General features: G+C 39.5%; 1 protein-coding gene across 1 annotated transcript in view; it reads right to left on the reverse strand.

Moving 5' to 3' along the window:
• The window catches only part of RAB8B (RAB8B, member RAS oncogene family), a 65,310-nt gene that overhangs the window by 5,715 nt on the left and 37,865 nt on the right, over nucleotides 1-21,730 (reverse strand). Inside the window, exons 2-4 of the mRNA XM_069459193.1 lie at nucleotides 12,220-12,280; nucleotides 6,698-6,758; nucleotides 793-870 (exon numbers count right to left, since the gene is read on the reverse strand). Of these exons, the coding sequence (XP_069315294.1) occupies nucleotides 793-870; nucleotides 6,698-6,758; nucleotides 12,220-12,280 (200 nt within the window). The remainder of the gene's footprint in view (nucleotides 1-792; nucleotides 871-6,697; nucleotides 6,759-12,219; nucleotides 12,281-21,730) is intronic.

The following is a 21,730-nucleotide window of genomic DNA, read 5'->3' on the forward strand; positions in this document are numbered from 1 at the left end:
AGCCTTCGCGGAGCCTGTGCAAACCTTTTTCCCCAGAGGGCCCACAGTCATTCTCATGTCATTTTCTGCACGTGAACAAACAGAAATAAAACTTATGGTTATCTAACAACAAAACTTCCAAATGTTTGTTTGGGTCAAAAAAGGAAAAAAACTTGGTACTAAGTGACCGAATGGAGAAAGTATTCTGGATTCTGAACTATTCAAAAAATAAATTCATGTGGGTTAATATAAATGTGTACAAAATTATTCCAGAGTCAGATTTCTATCTGAAATGTCAAAGACATAAAAAAAAAATTTAATAACAATTATCCTGGAATTAAAACAAATTTCAGATGTCTAAGATGGAGAAAATGTCAGAAGGGCAGAAAGCTGCCAGAGTAAAAATATATTTTTGCTAGTCAAACAGCATGGTGGAATAGCTAGAGCCTGCGAATCACGTGTTTTAATCCTGGCTCTCTTTTTTAAAGGCTGTATGAGCACAGGCAAGTCACTTCTTTTTGGCCTTAGTTCCCTGGTGTGTAAAATGGGGATTTGGATGAGATTATTTCCCAGATCTGGCCTGAGTTTAAAATTCTGTGAAATTGCTCCTCCTCTCCCTGCCGCCTCCCGCCTCCCCACAGTAGTCAGGCCGGCAGCAACAGAGACCCAGGCCTTTGTGGAGCTCCTCAGAGCCAGGACGCAGACTGCCCATGCCTGCTTCTCACAGCCCAGCTGCCCTCAGAGACAGAGGAGCCCTTCACAGGCACCCAGCAGGACTCTGCCCCAGTAGCAGCCTTTGCTTTCCGTGCATACCTCTTCGATGTTTCTTATCCAGTTTTTAATATTGTCAAAGGACTTTTCATTTGTGATGTCATAGACCAGCATAATTCCCTATAAGACGAAAAAAAGATCTTTATTTAGTACTGCATATATTTAAAGTTGTAGTATATAATGTCAGTGTATTCCTACCCTCTAGAAACCTATTGTTGTCCTTTTTTGTCTTCAAAAAGGGGTTTATAATAAATTTGAAGAGTACAGAGAAACAAAAATCAATAGATAAATTCTTCCATTGTCTCACCATGTAAATAAATAAAAACTCGGGTAACATTTTCACTGTTAACCTTTAATGAATTAGTGATTGTTGTAAAGGTGATACACCCTTTCTACCTGACCTAACATGATAACAATCGGCACCAACTGGGGCTGAAAGAGGATTTAAGTTAAAACAGAGATAACGTTGAGAGTAAGAGGTAATCACTTCCATTTGTACACTTGCTTATTCCAAGTAGAAACTGTCTTGCTTCTTGTTCCTCTACTAAGATTGAGACCACACTGCTTTAAAATTATTTTTATATAGGCTGATCAAAATGTCACTCTTCATGTAAATCACAGACACTTAAAATATAATGCATTTGTCACACTGGTTTAATGAAAGGCATTGTTGTCATATTTTTTAAGACTACATGTCTGGGATTTCTCAAAGATTTACCTTCCAAATGTTTCAACTAATGCCTGTATGCTAACTATTCCAGAATCTATATCCCCAGACCACACTTCCGTACTCACTCGCCTGTCCATCGATTCAACGAATATTTAGTGAGTACCTACTGTGTGCTTGATACTATACTAGTGCCACCAGCAGGGAACAAGCTAGACAAGGTCCCTTCCTCTTGTGGATGGCTAGCAGAAAAAATAGACAATGAACTAATAACTATACAATTAATTAAAATTTTGACAATTGCTATGAGGAAGCACATATCCTAGGGATGTAATCTAATCTGGCTGAGAGGCTGAAGCGGTCAGGGAAGGCTTCCCTGAGAAAATGACATTAAAGCCAACGTCTGAGGGCTGAGTAGACAAACTAGCCAAAGGGGTGGAGGCTGGAGTAAAGAGGGGAAGACCACGGTGCCTGGCAAATAGCAGAAACATTATGAATATCTTTCTGACACTGAAGGTCCAGAGTCCACTGGACTCAGTGAAAGCAAGTCTGCGTGGCAAGGACGCACAGATCTAATGGGAGAAGGGCATGAGATGAGGCCAAATAGGTAGGCAGAGGCCAGATGTGCCTTGGAGACCACTGTCTGGACACTGGCTGCTAGATATCCCCTGTAGTCACTGCACACTCAACTAAGGAAAACGTGAGATTGTCTTGTCTCCTCCGAATCTTCTATTCTTCCTTCTATTATCATTTTGGTGAATAGCAATACAACCTTATCTTCCCCTCCGCAGACAACCCAGACAACCGCTCACTAAGTCCTGTAGCCCCAACAACCTCAATATTTACACAATCTGGCCCTTCCCCCCACACATACATGGCCTTATTCAGATTTTCATCAATTATTCTTTACCTAGATTACTGTCATAGCCTTTAATTGGTTTCTCTGCTTTCATTCTTAAACTCTTATTTATTTATTATTTTGACCAGATGAGTGCTGTGAAATGATTTACCTTTTATTTATTTACTTTTTCAAATAAGTATAACATCTTTTTTGGGGAGAGGGGTTATCCATAACCTTGGGCATTTATCATTTCTTTGTGTTAGGAATATTCTAATTCTACTCTTTTAGTTATTTTAAGGTATACCCCAACTTATTGTTGATCACAGTCACTTTGTTGTGCTATCAAATATTGTCTTAACCTCTTCTAATCCACTTTCCATAAAGGCACCAATGCTATCACTTCATTGCTCAAAATCCTTTAGTATCTCTCCAATGCACTCAAAATTAAATTAAAAATTCCTTAGTATGGCAGGCAAAGTCCTTCAAGGTGTGGCTTCCAACTTTGTAAGTAAATGTAAAATATAAATGTAAATAAATATAAAACATATAAAACACACATATATACAGACAAAAGAATTCAGGAAATAAAATATTAACAGAAGGTATCTCTCAGACTGGTGGGATCTTGGGTGATTTCCTGGGATTTTCAAACATGTTTATACTATCTGTATCCTTTTTGCAACCAGAAAAAAATATCTTATTGTTTAAATAACAAACAATATTCTCCTCTATCCTCCCTCCTCCCTGCCTCAAATGCAAATGCTTTGAGTCCACATTCTAAAGAAGATTTTATAATTGTCTCATTATAAATAATTTTATTTTTAAAAAATCAAAATGGAGAACTATACAACCTAAAAATGGTTACATTGGCAAATTATATGTTATGTATATTTTACCACAATAAAAAAAATCAAAGTGAATTCTGAATAATTCTTTTTTTTTTTAATTTTATTTATTTATTTATTTATTTTTGAGACAGAGTGTTGCTCTGTTGCCCAGGCTAGATGCTGTGGCATCAGCCTAGCTCACAGCAACCTCAAACTTCTGGTGTCAAGTGATCCTTCTGCCTCAGCCTCCCGAGTAGCTGGGACTACAGACATGTGCCACCATGCCCGGCTAATTTTTTTTTTCTATATATATTTTTAGCTGGCCAGATCATTTCTTTTTATTTTTTAGTAGAGACGGGGTCTCGCTCTTGCTCAGGCTGGTCTCGAACTCCTGACCTCGAGCGATCCGCCCGCCTCGGCCTCCCAGAGTGCTAGGATTACAGGTGTGAGCCACCACGCCCGGCCTGAATAATTCTTGATTAAAAGTGTTTGGCTGCCTATATTATTAAAACTGACCAAATAACTGCCATAGTGCTACCATCCTTCGGGTTGTATGAACAACCTTGATCACTTACATGCCATGCCATCATGAAATTTCACTTCTTTGGGTAGCACAGAAAGTGTGAACACAGTGTGGTGTTAAGAGTACAGGTCTAGCTTGGGCTCCAACATGTATTAACTGAAAGACCCTGGGGACATTATTTTATTCCCCTTAATTTCCATTTCCTCATTTGTAAACTGAGGACAATACCTCTTCTATGCTGGATCATTTCGAAGATCTACTGAGATATTATTTTTAAACTATTTAACCTAGAACACAGGACATAATTTAGATTCAATAAATGACAGCCATTATTAATTTATATCTTTTTTTGGTTTCAGTAGTAGAAATCATTTGACTATTGCTTATGTTTGTAAGCTAAGTGATATTATGAATCAGTTGGAAATACAAATTCAAGTATACCAGTTAAAACTTTATATATCTGCTATTTAGCAATAAAAAAGAACAAAATTCTGTCATATGTGGCAATATGGATGAGCTTGGAGGACATTATGTTAAGTGAAATAAGCCTGGCACAGAAAGATAAATACCACATGTTCTCACTCATGTAGAAGCTAAAAAAGTGGATCTCATAGAAGCAGAGAGTAGAATGGTGGTTACTAGAGGTTGGAAGGGGGAGGGGTAAGATAGGGCTAACCAGAGGCTGATTAATACAAAAGGATACAAAAGTACGGCCAGATAGAAGGAGTAAGGTCTAGTGTTCTATAGTACTCTAGGATGACTGTAGTTAACAATTTATTGTACATTTTCAAATAGCTAGAAGAAAGAATTTTGAATGTTCTTAACACAAAGAAATGAGAAATGTTTGAGGTGATGGATATGCTAATACTCTGATTTGATCATTACACACTGTATACACATATCAAAATATTACACTGTACCTCATAAATATGTACAATTATTAAGTATCAATTAAAATAACAGTAATAATAAAAAAGAGAATTTTAGAAAACACTTATGTATCTAGTGTGTACCCACAATAAGAATAGCTTCCTAAGAATTCAGAAGATGGTGTTGGTCTATGAGAAAGGCTGATAATGTAATGATATGGTCCTTTTTTTCCCCAAAGCCTGATTGTTCATTAGGATTACTGCTATGCCTGTGACTGTTGCTGAAGTGTCTGAAATAGACCAAAGAATTGTGCCTCGGTGGAGATTCCAGTACAGTGCTTGTCGACATGGTGCATGCCTGAACCAACAAACTAAACCTGCCATAACCCCACTTGGTGAAAATGGTACACCCCAATGGGAACAGGATGGTCCCACACCCCGCTGGAATAGATGACCTGAGAGATCCAGGACTCAAGCAGAGCAGGATTTCCTGAAGATTTATCTAAGACTGTTTCTAGGTCTGAAATTTTCCAGTGAGTCACCCCTTCAGCAAGTACTTACTGAGCATCTACTATGTGTCAGACACTGGCAGTGTATATAGCAGAACAGAAGAGACAAAAATCCCTAGCTTCAAAATGGAAAAGACAACGCTATATAGAATGGCAACAATTTCTAATTATCTGAACTAATGTGAAGAAAGACTAGTAGTAGATAAAACAGACAATCCTCAATTCTAAATTAAATAACACATTCCAATGCCCTCTTTCTTCATACCACGAACTGGAGCCAGACATCTAAGTGCAACTGAACATTTAATCGCACATTCTAAGTGTTCCTGCGCACCCTCTAGTGAAAATGAATGTGCAAATGGTGCCAACACATCACTCCCAGAATATAAAAAAACCGGTCAATAGAAAGGCTTGTGTGTCTAAGATGCCGCTACTCAGAATTACCTGTAAACGATTCCAAGTCATCCTTGTTATAATGTTCTTTTTATCCCTAAAATCCTTCCTGGGGGAAACAAACAAACAAATGTCTTCCTGGCACATACAATAAGTCCCTTTCCTTTGATTCCAATGTAAGGAAATAGAGAGCAGCTGGCAACTATCTTTATTAAAATGATGATCTTTCACAATCTTAAAAGTATTATAGGGTGGAGTGTGGTGAACCTGTACAAATAAAATAGTTAGTGGTATACCTTTAAAAAGGCATCCCTAATTGTTTTGTGGGGATGAGTTATATCTTCCTGGAGGCAAAGGACAGCTATCACCCCTTCAGCTCTGTCACCCTGGCACCACTCCCAGCAGTACAAGTCTTTTAAGCCATGAGTTGGGTATGATGGCAGCTGGTACCCTACAATATACCAGGTTAGGCTTCATAATCTCAATTGTTCAACCTTCAAAGACTCTCTGAGCATACTGGGTTTCATCATAACTCAAGGCTCCAACCTGTGCATGGCTTAGGCCTAAAGGCCAGAGATACAGCCTCGGTGTGGGCCTGGCGTTTCAGGCATGGTTCAGCACAGCTCTGCTTCCAGGCTGCCTTTTGCACCACTGTACTCCCAGCACCACACAGGACCTGCCCAGAGCCAACAAGCAATATAAATGCATTGAATAGATGAAGCCTCTTAGGATGGAAAATAACCAAGTAATGAAGTTACGATAATCAGGATAAGGCCAGGAGGCAGCAAACAAGGACTTGATATAGTCAAGATTCACTAGGTTCTAAGCCTCGAAGTGTCACAGACCATTCGGCTACTTTCTAGCCAGCTGGCAGAATACTAGTCAAGGAGACTCCAGAGATCTGAGCACAAGCAGTGGATGTTGCGGAAGTGGTGGGAGATAAGGGATGCTGATGGCAGGGCACAAGGAGAGAGTGCAAGAAACGACTACTTAGTCACAGGGCTTGTGGTTTGCTAAGACTGCCGTAAGGTATTAATAAAGGAAAAATCATAAGAATATACAATCGCCTAAATGTACAGAGCAGTTCTAGAACATTTACAAGCTAATTACCTGATTATAATTATGAAGACCAATGGCAAAGTATACAGCTATTAAACACAAAACATAACCAAAAAACCCTGTAAATGTTTTGTTTTCACATCAAAAATGTATTTTTCCCCATTGTACTAGACTCCAGCTTGAATCCTATAATCTTGGCAAATAAATAGGCATGTTTTATTTCCACTTGAAGAGTTACAAAACCCTCAAACACACTCACCATGGCTCCTCTATAGTATGCTGTTGTGATTGTTCGGAATCTTTCTTGACCCGCTGTGTCCCTAAAATTTGAAACAAAGGAGAGTGGTTTTAACAGTCATCACCCAGCATCACCGAGGAGAGACCTTCAGCAAGAGGAGATATAATTCTGGTCTGCTCACAGTGCACGGGTTGCAGGGAAAGCAGAATGAGACACAAAGGGAGCCCAGGGCACATCCGAGAGCTGGAGGCGGTGGTGGCCACGGGAGCCTGTCAGAAGCTCACAATGACTTGGGTAAAAAACTTGGATCTTAACGATAAAAGCAGCAAGGGGAAAATACACGAGCCCTGCTAGGAACTGGCATGTTGTATTAGTCAACCACATGTGGGAGGGAATAGGGAATAGTTCTAAATTCTTGGACTCCCAGAGGTAGTTATAATCCTTTTTATGAGTGCTTAGTGATTAAGGCATTTTGCTTTCTTGACTGAACGTCTGATTTCTGTACAAAGCAAGCAGTTGAGCTGGACTTGTTACTGTGTACATTCTGCTCAGCAGAGCACAATAAAATGGATCTCCTCGAGAACTTTTTCAGTTATGGAGCCCATGATTTCATGGGAACCTGGAGTTCAACGCATAATTCTTGACAATGTTTCCAAAGACTTTTAAATACGAACACCTCAAAATTACATGAACTTTCATATATTGCTTTTTAGCTGATGACATAACATTAAAATACAGTCTAAAAAATACAAAAGTTTCTAATTACATTTATAGAAACAATCCTATAAAGGAAGTCGAATTTCCTTGATATTTGGGAAAATCAATGTTCTTAACTTTGCAACACACAGCCAGAATTAACTCACTCTCTGCGCTACTACGACAAACCAAATTGTACAGTTTAATTGCAGGAAGGAAAGAGGCATTTATGGAAAAATATTAGAAATCTAGTACATACTAAACCCTAACAAAAGATGAAGGCCCAAGGGAAATGCAGTAAATTAAAAACAATAAATACCTTATCATTTGTGTATATATTATAAAACACTTTCACACTGCACTCACATGATGCCCACCACAGCTCAGTGTGTGTGTGTATGTGTGTTGGCGGGGGAGGGGGCGGTGTTACCATCGTTCTCGTTCTGCAGACAAGGGAACAGGTTCAGAGGGGCTGTGTTCCCAGCTCTGCCGCTAAACAGCTCATACTCTTGAAGGAGACAAGCATCCTAGGTCTCAGCTGGCCAGTGCATGGCCAGGCCTCACACAAAACCATCTTATTCTGTCATTCTCTCACTGATCAGGATTAGACATATGGGGTACTTGTTTGGTGCACAGCAAATGAATCACGGGGAACATGGAAACCAAGCACCTCTGGGCAAACTAACCATATTTTCTTGACTCAAACACACTGGTAATCTAGAACCAGCTTTGCAGTGAGGATGGAGGAGAAATCCTACCACACTAAATGTGGGTTGTGAGGACTGAATGGAGACAATTTTGCTGCTAAGAGTAATGATGAATAGACAGGGCCATGATGTTCTGGCTACTCTATATTAAGTTCTAATGAGCTATGATCACCCACAGCTTCCTAGAAACCCTCCTCATTGCTATGATCAGGACTGTCAGCACAGAGTCAAAAATTCTCTTTGCTTCCCTCTTATTAATAAAACGTTTTTTAATAATCTTTAAAATATTTGGCGTCTTCCTAAATGCCAACAGATAAAAAGGGTGGCCTGTGGTAACCTTCACAATGTTCTCCAATGAAATATACCAGGAACCCTTTGAAGCTGACCAGGAGATTTGGGTAGTTGTCCTGGCTTTATCACTAACCCAGACATACACTCTCAGATGGATTTAAACACTCTAAGTCCTAGTTTCCTCCTAGGAAGGGCTGGGGGATTTCAACGTAATATTCTCATTCTATCCACCAATCCTGAGATTCAAAGAAGAGAAAGATCCTAAGGAAAAACCTGATATTATATTACTTTACTACTTATCCCTGCCTCCTTCTTAGCTTATGCTGCTCCAAATTCTAAGCTTTGTTTGTTTTTCTTTTTTTTGAGACGGAGTCTCACTCTGTTGCCCAGGCTAGAGTGCAGTGGCATCAGCCTAGCTCACAGCAACCTCAAACTCCTGGGCTCAAGCGATCCTCCTGCCTCAGCTTCTCAAGTAGCTGGGACTACAGGCATGCGTCACCATGCCCGGCTAATTTTTTCTATATATTTTTTAAGTTGTCCAGCTAATTTTTTTCTATTTTTTTTTTTTTAGTAGAGACGGGGTCTTGCTCTTGCTAAGGCTGGTCTCAAACTCCTGAGCTCAAACGATCCGTCCGCCTCAGCCTCCCAGAGTGCTAGGATTACAGGAGTGAGCCACCGCGCCCGGCCTCTAAGCTTTGTTTACTGCTGTCATCTTTACATACTAGATCAGCAAACATCACCAAAAACCTTCCTCAAGGTTCCAGATCTGCATGGCTCCAAGCAAGCTACTGTACTGAAAAAAATTAAGCCACTTCTAGGAGGTTAAAAAAAATCTAAGAAGAGCTGCTGAGTTCAAGTCAAAAATATTCAACCTAGCAACTTTGGAAGAACCATATTTATCCACTGTAGTTTAACAAATTTTTAAGGAATTTACCAGACAGAGTTGGGTTATCATAAGATCTTTGCCTTACATATTTCAAAATCAAAGTTGGGAGAGACATGCTACAGACTGACAGTTTGTGTTCCTTCAAAATTCCTATCTTGGCCGGGCGCGGTGGCTCACGCCTGTAATCCTAGCACTCTGGGAGGCCGAGGCGGGTGGATCGCTCAAGGTCAGGAGTTCGAGACCAGTCTGAGCAAGAGCGAGACCCCATCTCTACTAAAAAAAAATAGAAAGAAATTATCTGGCCAACTAAAATATATATAGAAAAAATTAGCCGGGCATGGTGGCACATGCCTGTAGTCCCAGCTACTCGGGAGGCTGAGGCAGTAGGATTGCTTAAGCCCAGGAGTTTGAGGTTGCTGTGAGCTAGGCTGACGCCACGGCACTCACTCTAGCCCAGGCAACAAAGCGAGACTCTGCCTCAAAAAAAAAAAAAAAAAAATTCCTATCTTGAAGCCTAATCTTCAATGTGATGGTATTTGGACAAGGAGCTTTTGGGAGCTAATTAGATCATGAGGGCCCTCATGAATGGGATTAGTACCTTTATAAGAGACACCAAACAGGTGATCTGTCTCCAGGTCACATGAGGACACATGTGAGACAGCTGTCTACAAGCCAGGAAGGAAGCACTACTAGACATTGGATCTGCTGGCATCTTGATCTTGACTTCCTAGCTTCCAGAACTGTGAGAAATGTTTATTGTTTAAGACACCCAGTCTATGGTATTTTTGTTATAGTAGCTGTGACAGTGTAATATAATAAGAAATACACATTTGGTCTCTGCCTCTGGTTCTTGGCACACAGCTCCTAAAATCCTTGGAATGTCCAAAGTGATAAGTTTCTTTTTGTATGCTAATAAGATATCTGGTGCCTGAGGCTCCTGATTAGTATCAGGATGGGACACTGGTTGCCAAGAGAACCAACCAAGTGATTAGAGGGTTGGAACTTCAGTTTGACCATGTAATCTCTGGGTAAGAGAGAGGGGCTGAAGGTTGAGTTGATTACCAATGGCTAATAATATAATCTATCATGCCAACATAATAAAGCCTCTATAAAAACCCCAAAGGGGTTAGGTGAGGTGGTTCACGCCTGTAATCCTAGCATGCTGGGAGCCCAAGGCAGGATTGCTTGAGGCTAAGAGTTCCAGACCAGCGTGAGCAAGAGCAAGACCCCATCGCCACTAAAAATAGAAAAATTATCAGAAATTAGTGGGGCATGGTGGTGCACGCCTGTAGTCCCAGCTACTCCGGGCTGAGGCGAGAGGATCACTTGAGCCCAGGAGTTTGAGGCTGCAGTGAGCTATGATGACGCCATTGCACTCTAGCCAAGATGACAGAGTGAGACTCTGTCTCAAAAAAACAAAACAAAGCAAAGCAAAACAAAACAATGCCCAAAAGGACTAGGCTCAGAAAGCTTCCAGATAGCATGGGGGTGCTTGGAGTGTGGGACGCCCCCTCCCACATGGAAGGTCTGCACCCCTTCCCACATGGCTTGCCCTGTGCATCTCTTCCATCTGACTGTTCATCTGTATCCTTTGTAATAGCCTTTATAATGAATAGGTAAACATAAGTGTTTCCCAGAGTTCTATGAGATGCTCTAACAAATTAATGGAACCCAAGAAGGGGGTCATGGGAACCCTTATTTATAGCTGGTTGGTCAGAAGAAGTATAGGTTACAACCTACTACAGGTTGAACATCCCCAATCCAAAAATCTGAAATCCAAAATCTACAACTTTTTGAGCGCCAACGTGACACACAAGTGGAAAATTCCACACCTGACTGTGATGGGTTGCAGTCAAAATTCAGGTATATGACACACAGTTTATGAAAAATATTAAAAATATTTTACTAAAACTATCTTGTAAAATTACCTTCAGGCTATTTGTATCAGGTGTATATGAAACATAAATGAATTTCATGTTTAGACCTGGGTTGCATCCCCAAGATATCTTATCATGTACATGCAAATATTCCAAAATCTGTAAAAGTCTAAAACCCCAAACACTCCTGTTCCCCAGCATTTCGGATAAGGAATACTCAACCTGTACTTGAGACTGGCATCTGAAGTAGACATAGTTTTGTGGGAACCAGCCCTTAACCTGTGGGATCTGATGCTATATCCAGGCAGGCAGTGTCAGAATTGAGTTAAATCATAGGACACCCAGTTGGTGTGTGCTGGAGAATTTTTGGTGTGCAGTGGGTAGTGGGGGGAAGCTCCCACATCTGTAGTCAGAAGTGTTGTGCTGACTGTGTAAGAGAAAAACGGTGTTGTTTTTTTTCTTTTTAATATCTCACAGAGCTGTCCAAATTAAGACATGACTTTTTTTCCTCCCTTATTTTCCAGTCCAATAGTTTTCATTTTTCCATTCAATGAGAAATATGCAAATAAACTATAAAATATCAGAGCTGGAGGGAAACTCCGATGTTATCAACAAAACCAATTTACAAATGAGGAAAAGTAGACCCTGAGAAGGAAAGTAACTGGCCCAAAGTCCTCAATTTAGAGGACTCCTGGCCAGAACCTACATTTGTACTTCCTGCTCTGGGATCCTACTGCTTGACCACTTTGCCTTACCTCATTTCAAAGCTGAAACAACTGCGATGAAGAAGTAATTTGCACTCTTTAGAATTTAGTTTCCTCTCCCCCAAAACTAGAGTTTTGGAGGAATGAGCTGTCATATCTCTTCTGGCTCCAAGAGTTAGTACTATCCCTCACCTTCCCACTCTTGGTGGAAGACACCTTTGAAGGATGCTCAATACTTACCCATTTCCCCTTGGCTCTGACAAAGAAAAGACATTTTAGCTATCATAGGATGCCTCTAACTTATCACAATTCACATTTTAATTCCCACTTTCAACTCCCAATTAAAGTAGAAACTCTGCGTGTGTGTTTTTTTTTAACTTACCATATCTGAAGCTTAATTTTCTTTCCATCTAGTTCTATTGTTCTGATTTTAAAATCAATTCCTGCCAGAAAAACAAGAAAGACATGCTAAGTTTCTTCAAATGTAATTTCTTCAAACATAATCCAAGTCTTATTAGGAACAGGACAAAGATTTCTATTGAAAAAAAGCTCTCCAACGCACTGGAAAATGTGAACACAGAGAGGGTGTGAATGGTATGTTTCCTCTGAATACAAGCTGAAGAAAGGAATGCTAATTACTCAGCAAAGAATTCCCACACATGTTAAATGCAACGTATTATATGCCTCATTATTCTGACACAAATGGATCACATCCTGCAAAGTTACATAATTTAGATAGATTGAGAACATGCCACATTTTCTACTTTCTGAAATATTAATACATATAAACAATGCTTCCCACCTCTCACCCCCCATCCTTCCCTGGGACCTCTTTAAAATATCTTCCTCCATCTCCCTCCATTGTTTCTTCAGAATTTGCGACTGAGGAAAAAGAAAGAAAGAAAGAAAAACCCAACCCCCAAACCCTGCCTATTTGATGGCAGGGGAGGGAAAGCTGGCATATCTACTTTATATGGTTAGCAAGTGTTTTATATACATTTTAATAAATGTTCCCCACATATAACTGGCTAGACCTGAAATAGCCAGGATGCATTTTAGCCCTGGCTGCACTTAGGAACTACCCAGTACTATGATTTGAATGTCTCTTCCAAAACTCATATTGAAATTTAATTGCCACTGTGACAGCAATAAGAGGTGGGACATTTACGAGGTGATTGGGTCCTGAGGGCAGAGCCCCCAAGAATGGATGGTCCTCATGGCAGGAGTGGGTTAGTTATCCCTCATGCTTTCTCTCTTGCATGTGCTCGCTTATCCTTCAGCTCTTCTACCACAGGACAATGCACCTAGAATCACCGGATGCCAGTGCCATGTCCTTGAGTCTGAGGACTTCCTAACCTCCAGAACAATTTGCTAAATAAATTTCTGTTCATTATCAATGACCCAGTCTCAGGTATTCAGAAGAAAATGGACTAAGACACCTGGGGAACTTTAAAAAAATATTCATCCCAAAATTCTGAGATTCTGACTTAACTGGTCAAGGGTGGGACCTGGGGACTAGTAATTTTAAAAGTTTCCCAGGTGATTCTAACCTGAAGTGAAGTGAAGAAGCACTTAACAGGGCCTGACTGGTAGCACGTGAAAGTCGTTTGGAGCTCTGGTACTTCACAAGTTCAAGCTCTCCCTTACCTACTACCCCCTACTATGGTAGCTCAAAACTTATTATTTATCAATTTCAAAACAAAGAACCACAAAACCCTTGACAAATATCAGCATGCTCTATCACATACCAGGAATAAGCTTTCTGAGAAGACCAGTTAGTGAATACAACTCAAGTGCAATTTGCTAAACCCTCATCATCTGGCTACTCAGTTCATTTTATATTTTTCTATTTTTTTTTTGCATGCTGTACAAAAAAAAACCCCTTAAAGGGTTTTCCAAGACATTTCAAGAAAACACGTAAATTATGTATCCTCTAAGTTGACTTAAACGTTAATTGCAGTTATTCTGGGGAGAGGGGCTTCAACTGCTATGTTACTACAATGCACTTTCATATAAACATTGAAAGCACCCCAAAATGCTGCTTCACAGCTCCAGCTTTATGTATGTGTAGGCATAACCAATTGGATTTTCCCTTCTTTTCTATGTGGTACTTTTCCTCCAGGGAGTCTTGTGAATCTTGAAATAGACAACAATCACACCCAAGCTAATCTAGCAGAACAGCTTCTTAATCATTCTTTCCCCTCACCAATAACCATGGATTGTTAACAAACACAATCTGACACCCAATATCTCCAGGTTATCTGACTCTCATTTTCTCCTCTATGGCACCTCGCTCAGCATTGCAGGGTCTGCAATGTTGGAAGCAAAACTTAGCAACACAGCATGATTATTATTGCTTGCGTCCCACAGAATTTACTGTGGCCATCGCTCATTTAAGACTTAATAGACATTGATTTTTACTGTGATTTATGTTTTTCTAAACACAAAGTAACAAAGACCCTCTAGGAATCTTCCTCTATCCTTTATCTCTTTCTGTCCTGGCATCAAGAACAATGTCCAACACCTGGTAGGTATTTAGTAAATGTTTCTTGAGATTAACATTTTGAAAAAATTCAAGACTTTCCAAATCCATAGAAAGAGAAAAGTAGTTACCAGGGGCTGGAAAGAGGAGTAGAAGGGAGTTGTTTAATGGGTGAGTTCCAGATTTACAGGATAAAATCATTCTGGAGGTCAGTTGCACAACGATGTGAATATCCTTAACACTACTGGACTGTACTTTAAAATTGGTTAAGATGGAAACTTTACAGTATACATTTATTACCACAATAAAAAAGGGAAAAAATAATGACTTTCAAAGTGTCTACTGTATATTTGAAGAACAACTTACTCAAAAGGCTAATGTCCAATATTTCATCATTTAATAGTTCATTCACATTTTAAATAAAAGACAATGTATATAAAAATGTCTGTTCAGATTAATACTTTCCTTATTCTGGTTTATTAAGATGGTAACTCCTGTTTTCTCAAGGTCCTTCACCACCTTCATTCAACAAAGCCATTTTGAGGGTCCCTTAATGTCTCACTCTCCATTCAGTTAAAATGCTTTGAAAACTTTCCACTAACCTAGCCTTTTAGGTTTTTTGTATTTGTCAGAAATAATTACCTTTCAGTTATTTGAGGAAGTTCTAAAAGATGGTGATACTTAACCATCTTTTCACTATTCAAAGGTTTTCAATGTTTTAAGAGTTGTGAACTGTGGTATTTCGCTTTTGCTTATGTTGCTGTCAAGGGCCAATGGATAGACAAGTGCTGTGAAGGCCAGTCAAATTAGCACAACACAGGGGAAAAAAAAAAAAAAAAAAAGCAAGCAGGGATCTAAAATAGGTAACATTTCTAGAAAGTAAGAATTTTGCTAAAAATGTGAAAAAATCATTAATATTATTATTGAAAAGCACTGAATCATAGGTTAGGTTCTGTCATTAACAACTTTTAGGCACGTTGTTTAACTGCTCTGAACCTCTATATCCTCATCCATAAAAAAGGCCAAGAGGATCTAATTAGATAAATTATATAATGTGTGTGAGCGCTTTGGGAACTCTGAAATTCCATATAAACCTAAGAGATTACATACTCACATTCTATTATCCTACAGCTTTTGTCACTTCATGCATGGATTATTTATAATAGCTTCCCAGGATACTATGCCAACATCTCTCCCTGGTCTAATTCCCCTACGTGCCACTTCTAGAATAACTTTCAACAATCCTTGTGGTCATGTCACTGCACTATTTAAGAAGCCATGGATCCAACTTCCTCAACCTGGTGATACAGCCCTTCCCACCGGATGCACTTTTCTCCCGACACTGCAACCCTCAGAGTTTCTCCAACTTAGGCCTTTTGTTTCTCTCTGTAGGCCCCATACCTCCCCCTCCTTCACTTCCGCATGACCACCTCACTGCAGCCTTCTTTGAGGAGCCCACTCTACCCATGCAGTTCTCTCTCTCCTCAGCTATTTCCATCTCCACCTCAAGGCTTGGCTTTTGCACAGTGATTTAATCCCATATTATTTGGTTTTATTGGTCTGTAACTGCTCTCAAATCGAGCAAGGACCCCATCCTCTCTTTGCCGGTTAGGTTGTGCACAAATTAAAAGTTAAACACTCTTACACAATTTAAGTAAAGGTTAAATGCTACTAAATATGAATATGGATTAAAAAACCTTGGAAGCTCAGTTTTCTTAATATACTATACTAACAATAGTTAGGATGCTGAGAAATCTTATTCAAGTAAGAAAATGAAGATACATTACAATTAATTTGACAATAATATCAGTAGAAATATATAGTGGATTAACATTCACTTTAAATTTAAAGTAATTTCCTGAGGCTACTCCAGGGATTAAAAGAATAATTAGCTGTAAAATGATAATATAATTATATCAATTAGGATGCTTTCAGCTGCAAACAACAGAAACCCCACATCAAACTATTATAGTTGAAGGTAATTTGTTGACTCATACAACAAGCCCAGTGGTGAGTTGGGTGGGGTTCAGAGATGGCTCAGTCTAGTGTTCTGGCTCCTTTCTCCGCACCTCCCTTGGCTCTGCCCTCCTGGGAGTATCAATTTTATCCTCTGACTGATAGCAGTTCCTGACCACAACAGCAATACTGAGAAGGAAAGAGATCATCTTTCTCTGCCTCTCTCTTAAAGTGAGAAAGTGTTTCCCCAAAGCCTCCAATGACTTTTCCTTCACATCTCATTTCTGGACTTGTAACTACGTGAATGTCATGTTCTGGCAGTCTAACAGTGAGTTCCTGCACCAATCCCTGCCATGGGGAGTTACCAAGATTGGATTAATCTAAATCTATCCCTAAATTTAGATTAATCAAGGCCCATCCCTGGAGCTGGGTCACTCCTCCAATCCACAGGCCTGCTAAAAATAGTAGAGAGGGTAGAAAGGCTGTTGAGATCAATCATAATATCCTCTACAATAACACTCAAATCTAATTAATAAAATTTTATATTCACAGCTATATGAAATCAACAAATTATAACAGCTGTCACTACTACGCTGTCATGAATGTAATTGCATTTAATGATAAGCTGTAGTACTTTTCTGAAGGTAATTTTGTCTAGTGTTCAGCCAATAACCAGGAAAAAAAAAAAGGGCAATAAGCAACCCAAGTAACTACTACAACATGTCTGTGCTAAACTGATTGTAGTTGCCAGGAGAGTCCTGAGCCCACAATTCTAAAGACTAAAAAGAAGGAGCGTGCTGTCATACTGAACCACAGCTTATCCTGGCAGTAAGGGAGCAACTTTTCTTTCTTTCTTTTTTTTTTTAATTTAAAGGGACTATACAATCTCAAAAAACACAGCTTCTGAAGGGTATTAGATTCAGGGTCAAAAAGCCTGTCATATTTCAATAGCCTTTTAGAGAGCATCATTTTTTGGCAGCACGTAATACAATAATTCATGTTCAAAATGGTGACCCTGAGTCATCCCAACTCATGAGCGATCCATGACCCACTGGGAGGTGTGCGGCCTACCTAGCTGGCCACACAACCCAACATCTCAGTTCAGGAGACGAGATTCCATGTTGTTCAAATAGGCCCCACCATTAATTTTTTGATGGTTTTAAAGTAGTCCCAGTTTCCTCATTAATATTTATCTAGTCAATAAGATAGGAACTCTAAATTGTAAAAAAAATTCCCAAGGGACTCAAAGCCATTTTCATTTTGAATTTAAATACACATACTTTCTTTCTCTCTCTAATAGATTTTTTCTGAATTGATTCATATGATAAATGGTTGCTCATAAGTGATACATATTATGCACTGTGAAGAGGCAGGGAAATTAGTATGAAAGAGAATCATACAATTATAGACTTGGGAAATACTTTAAAGATCACTGGTCCAATCCTCCCTTTTTGGCTAAGAAAACCGAGGCCCAGAGAGATGCAGCAGTTTACCCAGATTCACAAAGACCAATACAAAAAGGGGAATCAAATAAAATTTTGGCATTTAAAGATCAGGCCTTCCTAAAGAGACACGTACAAGAATGTCCACATCTCGCTGAGGAAGCCTGATCCTTAGGGGTTATCGTATAAAACACTGGCAACAACTGAAATGTCCACCAATAGGAGAATGTCCTGGTGTACAAGGGAATGAACACTCTGGGGCAGTGAGCAAGAGCCTCATGTATCAACATGGATGAATCTAAAAAAACATAATGCTAAGGAAAAAGAACAAGTTGCAGAAATATACAAACTAGTTCTGAAAAAAATATTTAAAAATGCCAAAACAACAGTATTTATCATTTATATATGTAATTAAAGTATAAAACATACATGGAAATGATTATTAACAAATTAAGGGTAACTGTTACCTCTGGAGAGAAATGGAGGAAGAGAGATTCACAGGGGGCTTCAACTACCGCCCTTGTTCATACAATACAAAGAGGGCCTGTGAGTCTTTGGTGACCCATCCCATACCTGGTCACCAAGGGGGCTCACAGGCCTTCTTTATACTGAACAAGGATGGTAGTGCCTGCTTTTCCCTGAATAAATCTTCTAAGGTATCTTTCATCTCTAAAATTTGGTTTGATTTTTCTGCTACCATTAATGAATGTGCGCTTCCACATGTCAGTTTTCCAGATAACTAATAATAATACTGGATCAAGTTCAGATTGGATCAAGTTCAGAAAGTAAGGGACAGAGCAGTGAACTGCGGTGGCAAGGAATGCTGGCTACTCTGATTTCAAGCAGGAAGTTCAGGGACATTTCCTTGCCCCTTCTTCAGGAAAAAGAGCTTTGATTTGGGCCAAGGAAAACTGAAGAATACACATTTGGGTCACTATGTTGGGAGTGGCACTCTGGCAGGAGGAACGAGGAAGTTCCGATTTTCCATTCAATGACAGAAGAAAGAGAACAGCCACCACCCACCCCTTGGGGTGGGAGGCACAGGAGGGGAGGCTCTGCCCTGCACTTCTGACAAGGCAAAGTGGTACTTGAGGTCTCTGCATTGTCCAGGGTGACCCAGATGGCACAAGAGCTGGCAGATACCTGGCAGTGAGGCACTAGTGAGGAATACGGAGTGAGCACTTACCCAGAGTACTGCCATTAGGTATTTCTTAGAAACCAGCATTATAGTTGGAGGCAGCTGGATGGAAGGACTTGGCCAGCAGGACAGAGAGAAGGAAACTTTGAACCTGGCTCAAGGCCACAGTGAACAGACTTAACAGGGAAAAGAAGCCTGGAATAAGTAGTATTGGGCTACCTTTCATTTCACAAATGAGACATAATTTAACATTGAGAAGGAACAGATTGACTCCTTTACATTTAAAGTCAAATTAGTCAGTCAACATAAGTTAATAACATAACTTCTTCTGTTTCGAGAAAATAAGGAGTTTGCCCATGGGTTTGTGAATGGGTGAAAGGATGCCATTGCTGGAGTGTGGGAAAGAGTACTTTTCCTGGCCTTTGGGAATTTCTCTCTAGGGCCAGCGAGTTCCCCTGACCTCCAACGTAAGCTGTGACTTGATGCATTTTGGCCTGTGGGTGCTGTAGCTTAGAATACACATGGCTCTCTCTTCTATCTCGGGTATTCTCTTAGGTCACTTGGGGAAGTCTGCTACTTGGCCCAGTAAAATCAAGGTAGAGAAACATCAGGGACCTGCAACGGAGGTTTTTCTACACCTGGTTCCCACTAAAGTTCTTTTAAAAGTCCAATTTGGCTGCAGTCATGAGAACCATTCAGCCTTTCAATGAATGCCAGCAATGCAGGATCTCAATACTGGGTGTACTGACAGCGCTGCACATTTTTCTACACGGGTTATCTATCCCCTTTGACCCACTTTAAGAAGCAGAAGTTTAACATTGTGCTTTTACAATTAAAGAGGAAAAAATGTACTTTGTTTCAAAAGTACATTTGGAAACATCTGTGATCCCAGGCTATCTGAATATGGGTTATGTGGTTTGTCTATTTACATTTCAGAGATCTTCCAGAAATAGAAAAAAAGTTTCCCAAATATTGAAGTTCACTTTAAAGAAATGCTACCTTCACTTCCTTACTCAAGATTTTTATTATTAACAATGAAGATAGTTCTTCATTGGAGGGATCTTGCCAGCTTTGAAACTTTCTTTGACAACCACATTTTGCTTATGCTTTTTTTTTTTGTGGACTTTTAAGCATGGAGATTAATGAAATTTTAGAGTAGCTGATTTAGGATAATTAGTTGAAATCTCTAATTAGAAAAATGGATTACTGAAATAGGAAAAAATGAGTCATAAACTGAAGCCTTAAAATATTTTTTTAAAAAAAGCATTTGGGCCGGGCGTGGTGGCTCACGCCTGTAATCCTAGCACTCTGGGAGGCCGAGGCGGGTGGATCGCTGGAGGTCAGGAGTTTGAGACCAGCCTGAGCAAGAGCGAGACCCCGTCTCTACTAAAAATAGAAAGAAATTATATGGACAACTAAAAATATATATAGAAAAAGTGAGCCGGGCATGGTGGCACATGCCTGTAGTCCCAGCTACTTGGGAGGCTGAGGCAGAAGGATTGCTTGAGCCCAGGAGTTTGAGGTTGCTGTGAGCTAGGCTGACGCCATGGCACTCACTCTAGCCCGGGCAACAGAGCAAGACTCTGTCTCAAAAAAAAAAAAAAAAGCATTTGTATGTGTAAAAGAAATAAAATTAAGAATGTCACTTAGATAAAAAGAGAGGAGTTCAAGGCATTGTTCTAAGTACAGATTACATGTAGAAAGCTATTTTCACCCAAGTACAAATTTTGCTGGATATATTTTAGAACTATTTAACTTTTTGTTTACTTGTATTAAAATTTACTATCTATTTTCTTGTTTGAAAATTAGAAAGTCTAAAGTTTAGGAGGAAAAACACATTAAAAGCAAGTTTAGGCTGGGCATGATGGCTCATGCCTATAATTCTAGCACTTTGAGAGGTCAAGGTGGGAGGATTACTTGAGGCCAGGAGTTAGAGACCAGCCTGAGCAACACAGTAAGACCTCATCTCTACAAAAACGAAAAAAATTAGCTGGGTGTGGTGGCACACGCTTGTAGTCCCAGCTACTTGGGAGGCTGAGGCAGGAGGATCACCTGAGCCCTGGAGTTTGAGGTTGCAGTGAGCTGCGATGATGCCACTACATTCTAGCCTAGGCAATAGAATGAGACCCTGTCTCACACACAAAAAAATTAAGTTTAGAAGACATTTTAACAACAGTGCGAAATGATCACTGGGAGCCAAACACATTTATGTTAGCTTTGTTGAGTCCAACAGAGGACTAAGGGGAATCTTTTTTAAAGGGGGACTAATAAATGGTGTTTTTAGGGCAAATATAACTTGCCCTTAAAAAAGACACCCGATATACTAAAAAGACAGACTAGAATTTTCAGATTTCTTTGGTTCTTCTATGAATAGGAAATGGTAAATAAAATGCCATTTATGTATAAATCAACAGTGACACACATTACCACTTCCTGCTGAAAAAGCTGCATGGCTTTACAGTTTTTCAATGTTCTACTTGTTACTGAATTAAATTCAATTCCTGGCATTTTTCATATGACAGCCAGATCCATAAAATCTAATCATACCAACAAATGATAACAAACTCCTAAACTAATTCAAGAAATTAGGAAGAACTTATTAATTTTTCTTTGAGCCATAAACATGCATGACAGATAAATAGCACAGTGAAGAATAGTTATATGTAATGTCTATGTTTGAGAGTCTCAAAGTGCTTTAATCTATCAGATTAAAATATAATGATCTAATTAACCCTTAAAATATCATTGGAAATAAAAGGGTAAAATAATTACATATCAAATGATATCTACTAAAATGTAACTATGTGTTGAATCACAAATAAAAGGTTTCTAAAAGCTAGAACTACCAAAAGTCAAGAAAGACAGAAATAGCAAA

Source organism: Eulemur rufifrons, chromosome 2, assembly GCF_041146395.1.
Source record: "Eulemur rufifrons isolate Redbay chromosome 2, OSU_ERuf_1, whole genome shotgun sequence".
NCBI classification, from domain to species: domain Eukaryota; kingdom Metazoa; phylum Chordata; class Mammalia; order Primates; family Lemuridae; genus Eulemur; species Eulemur rufifrons.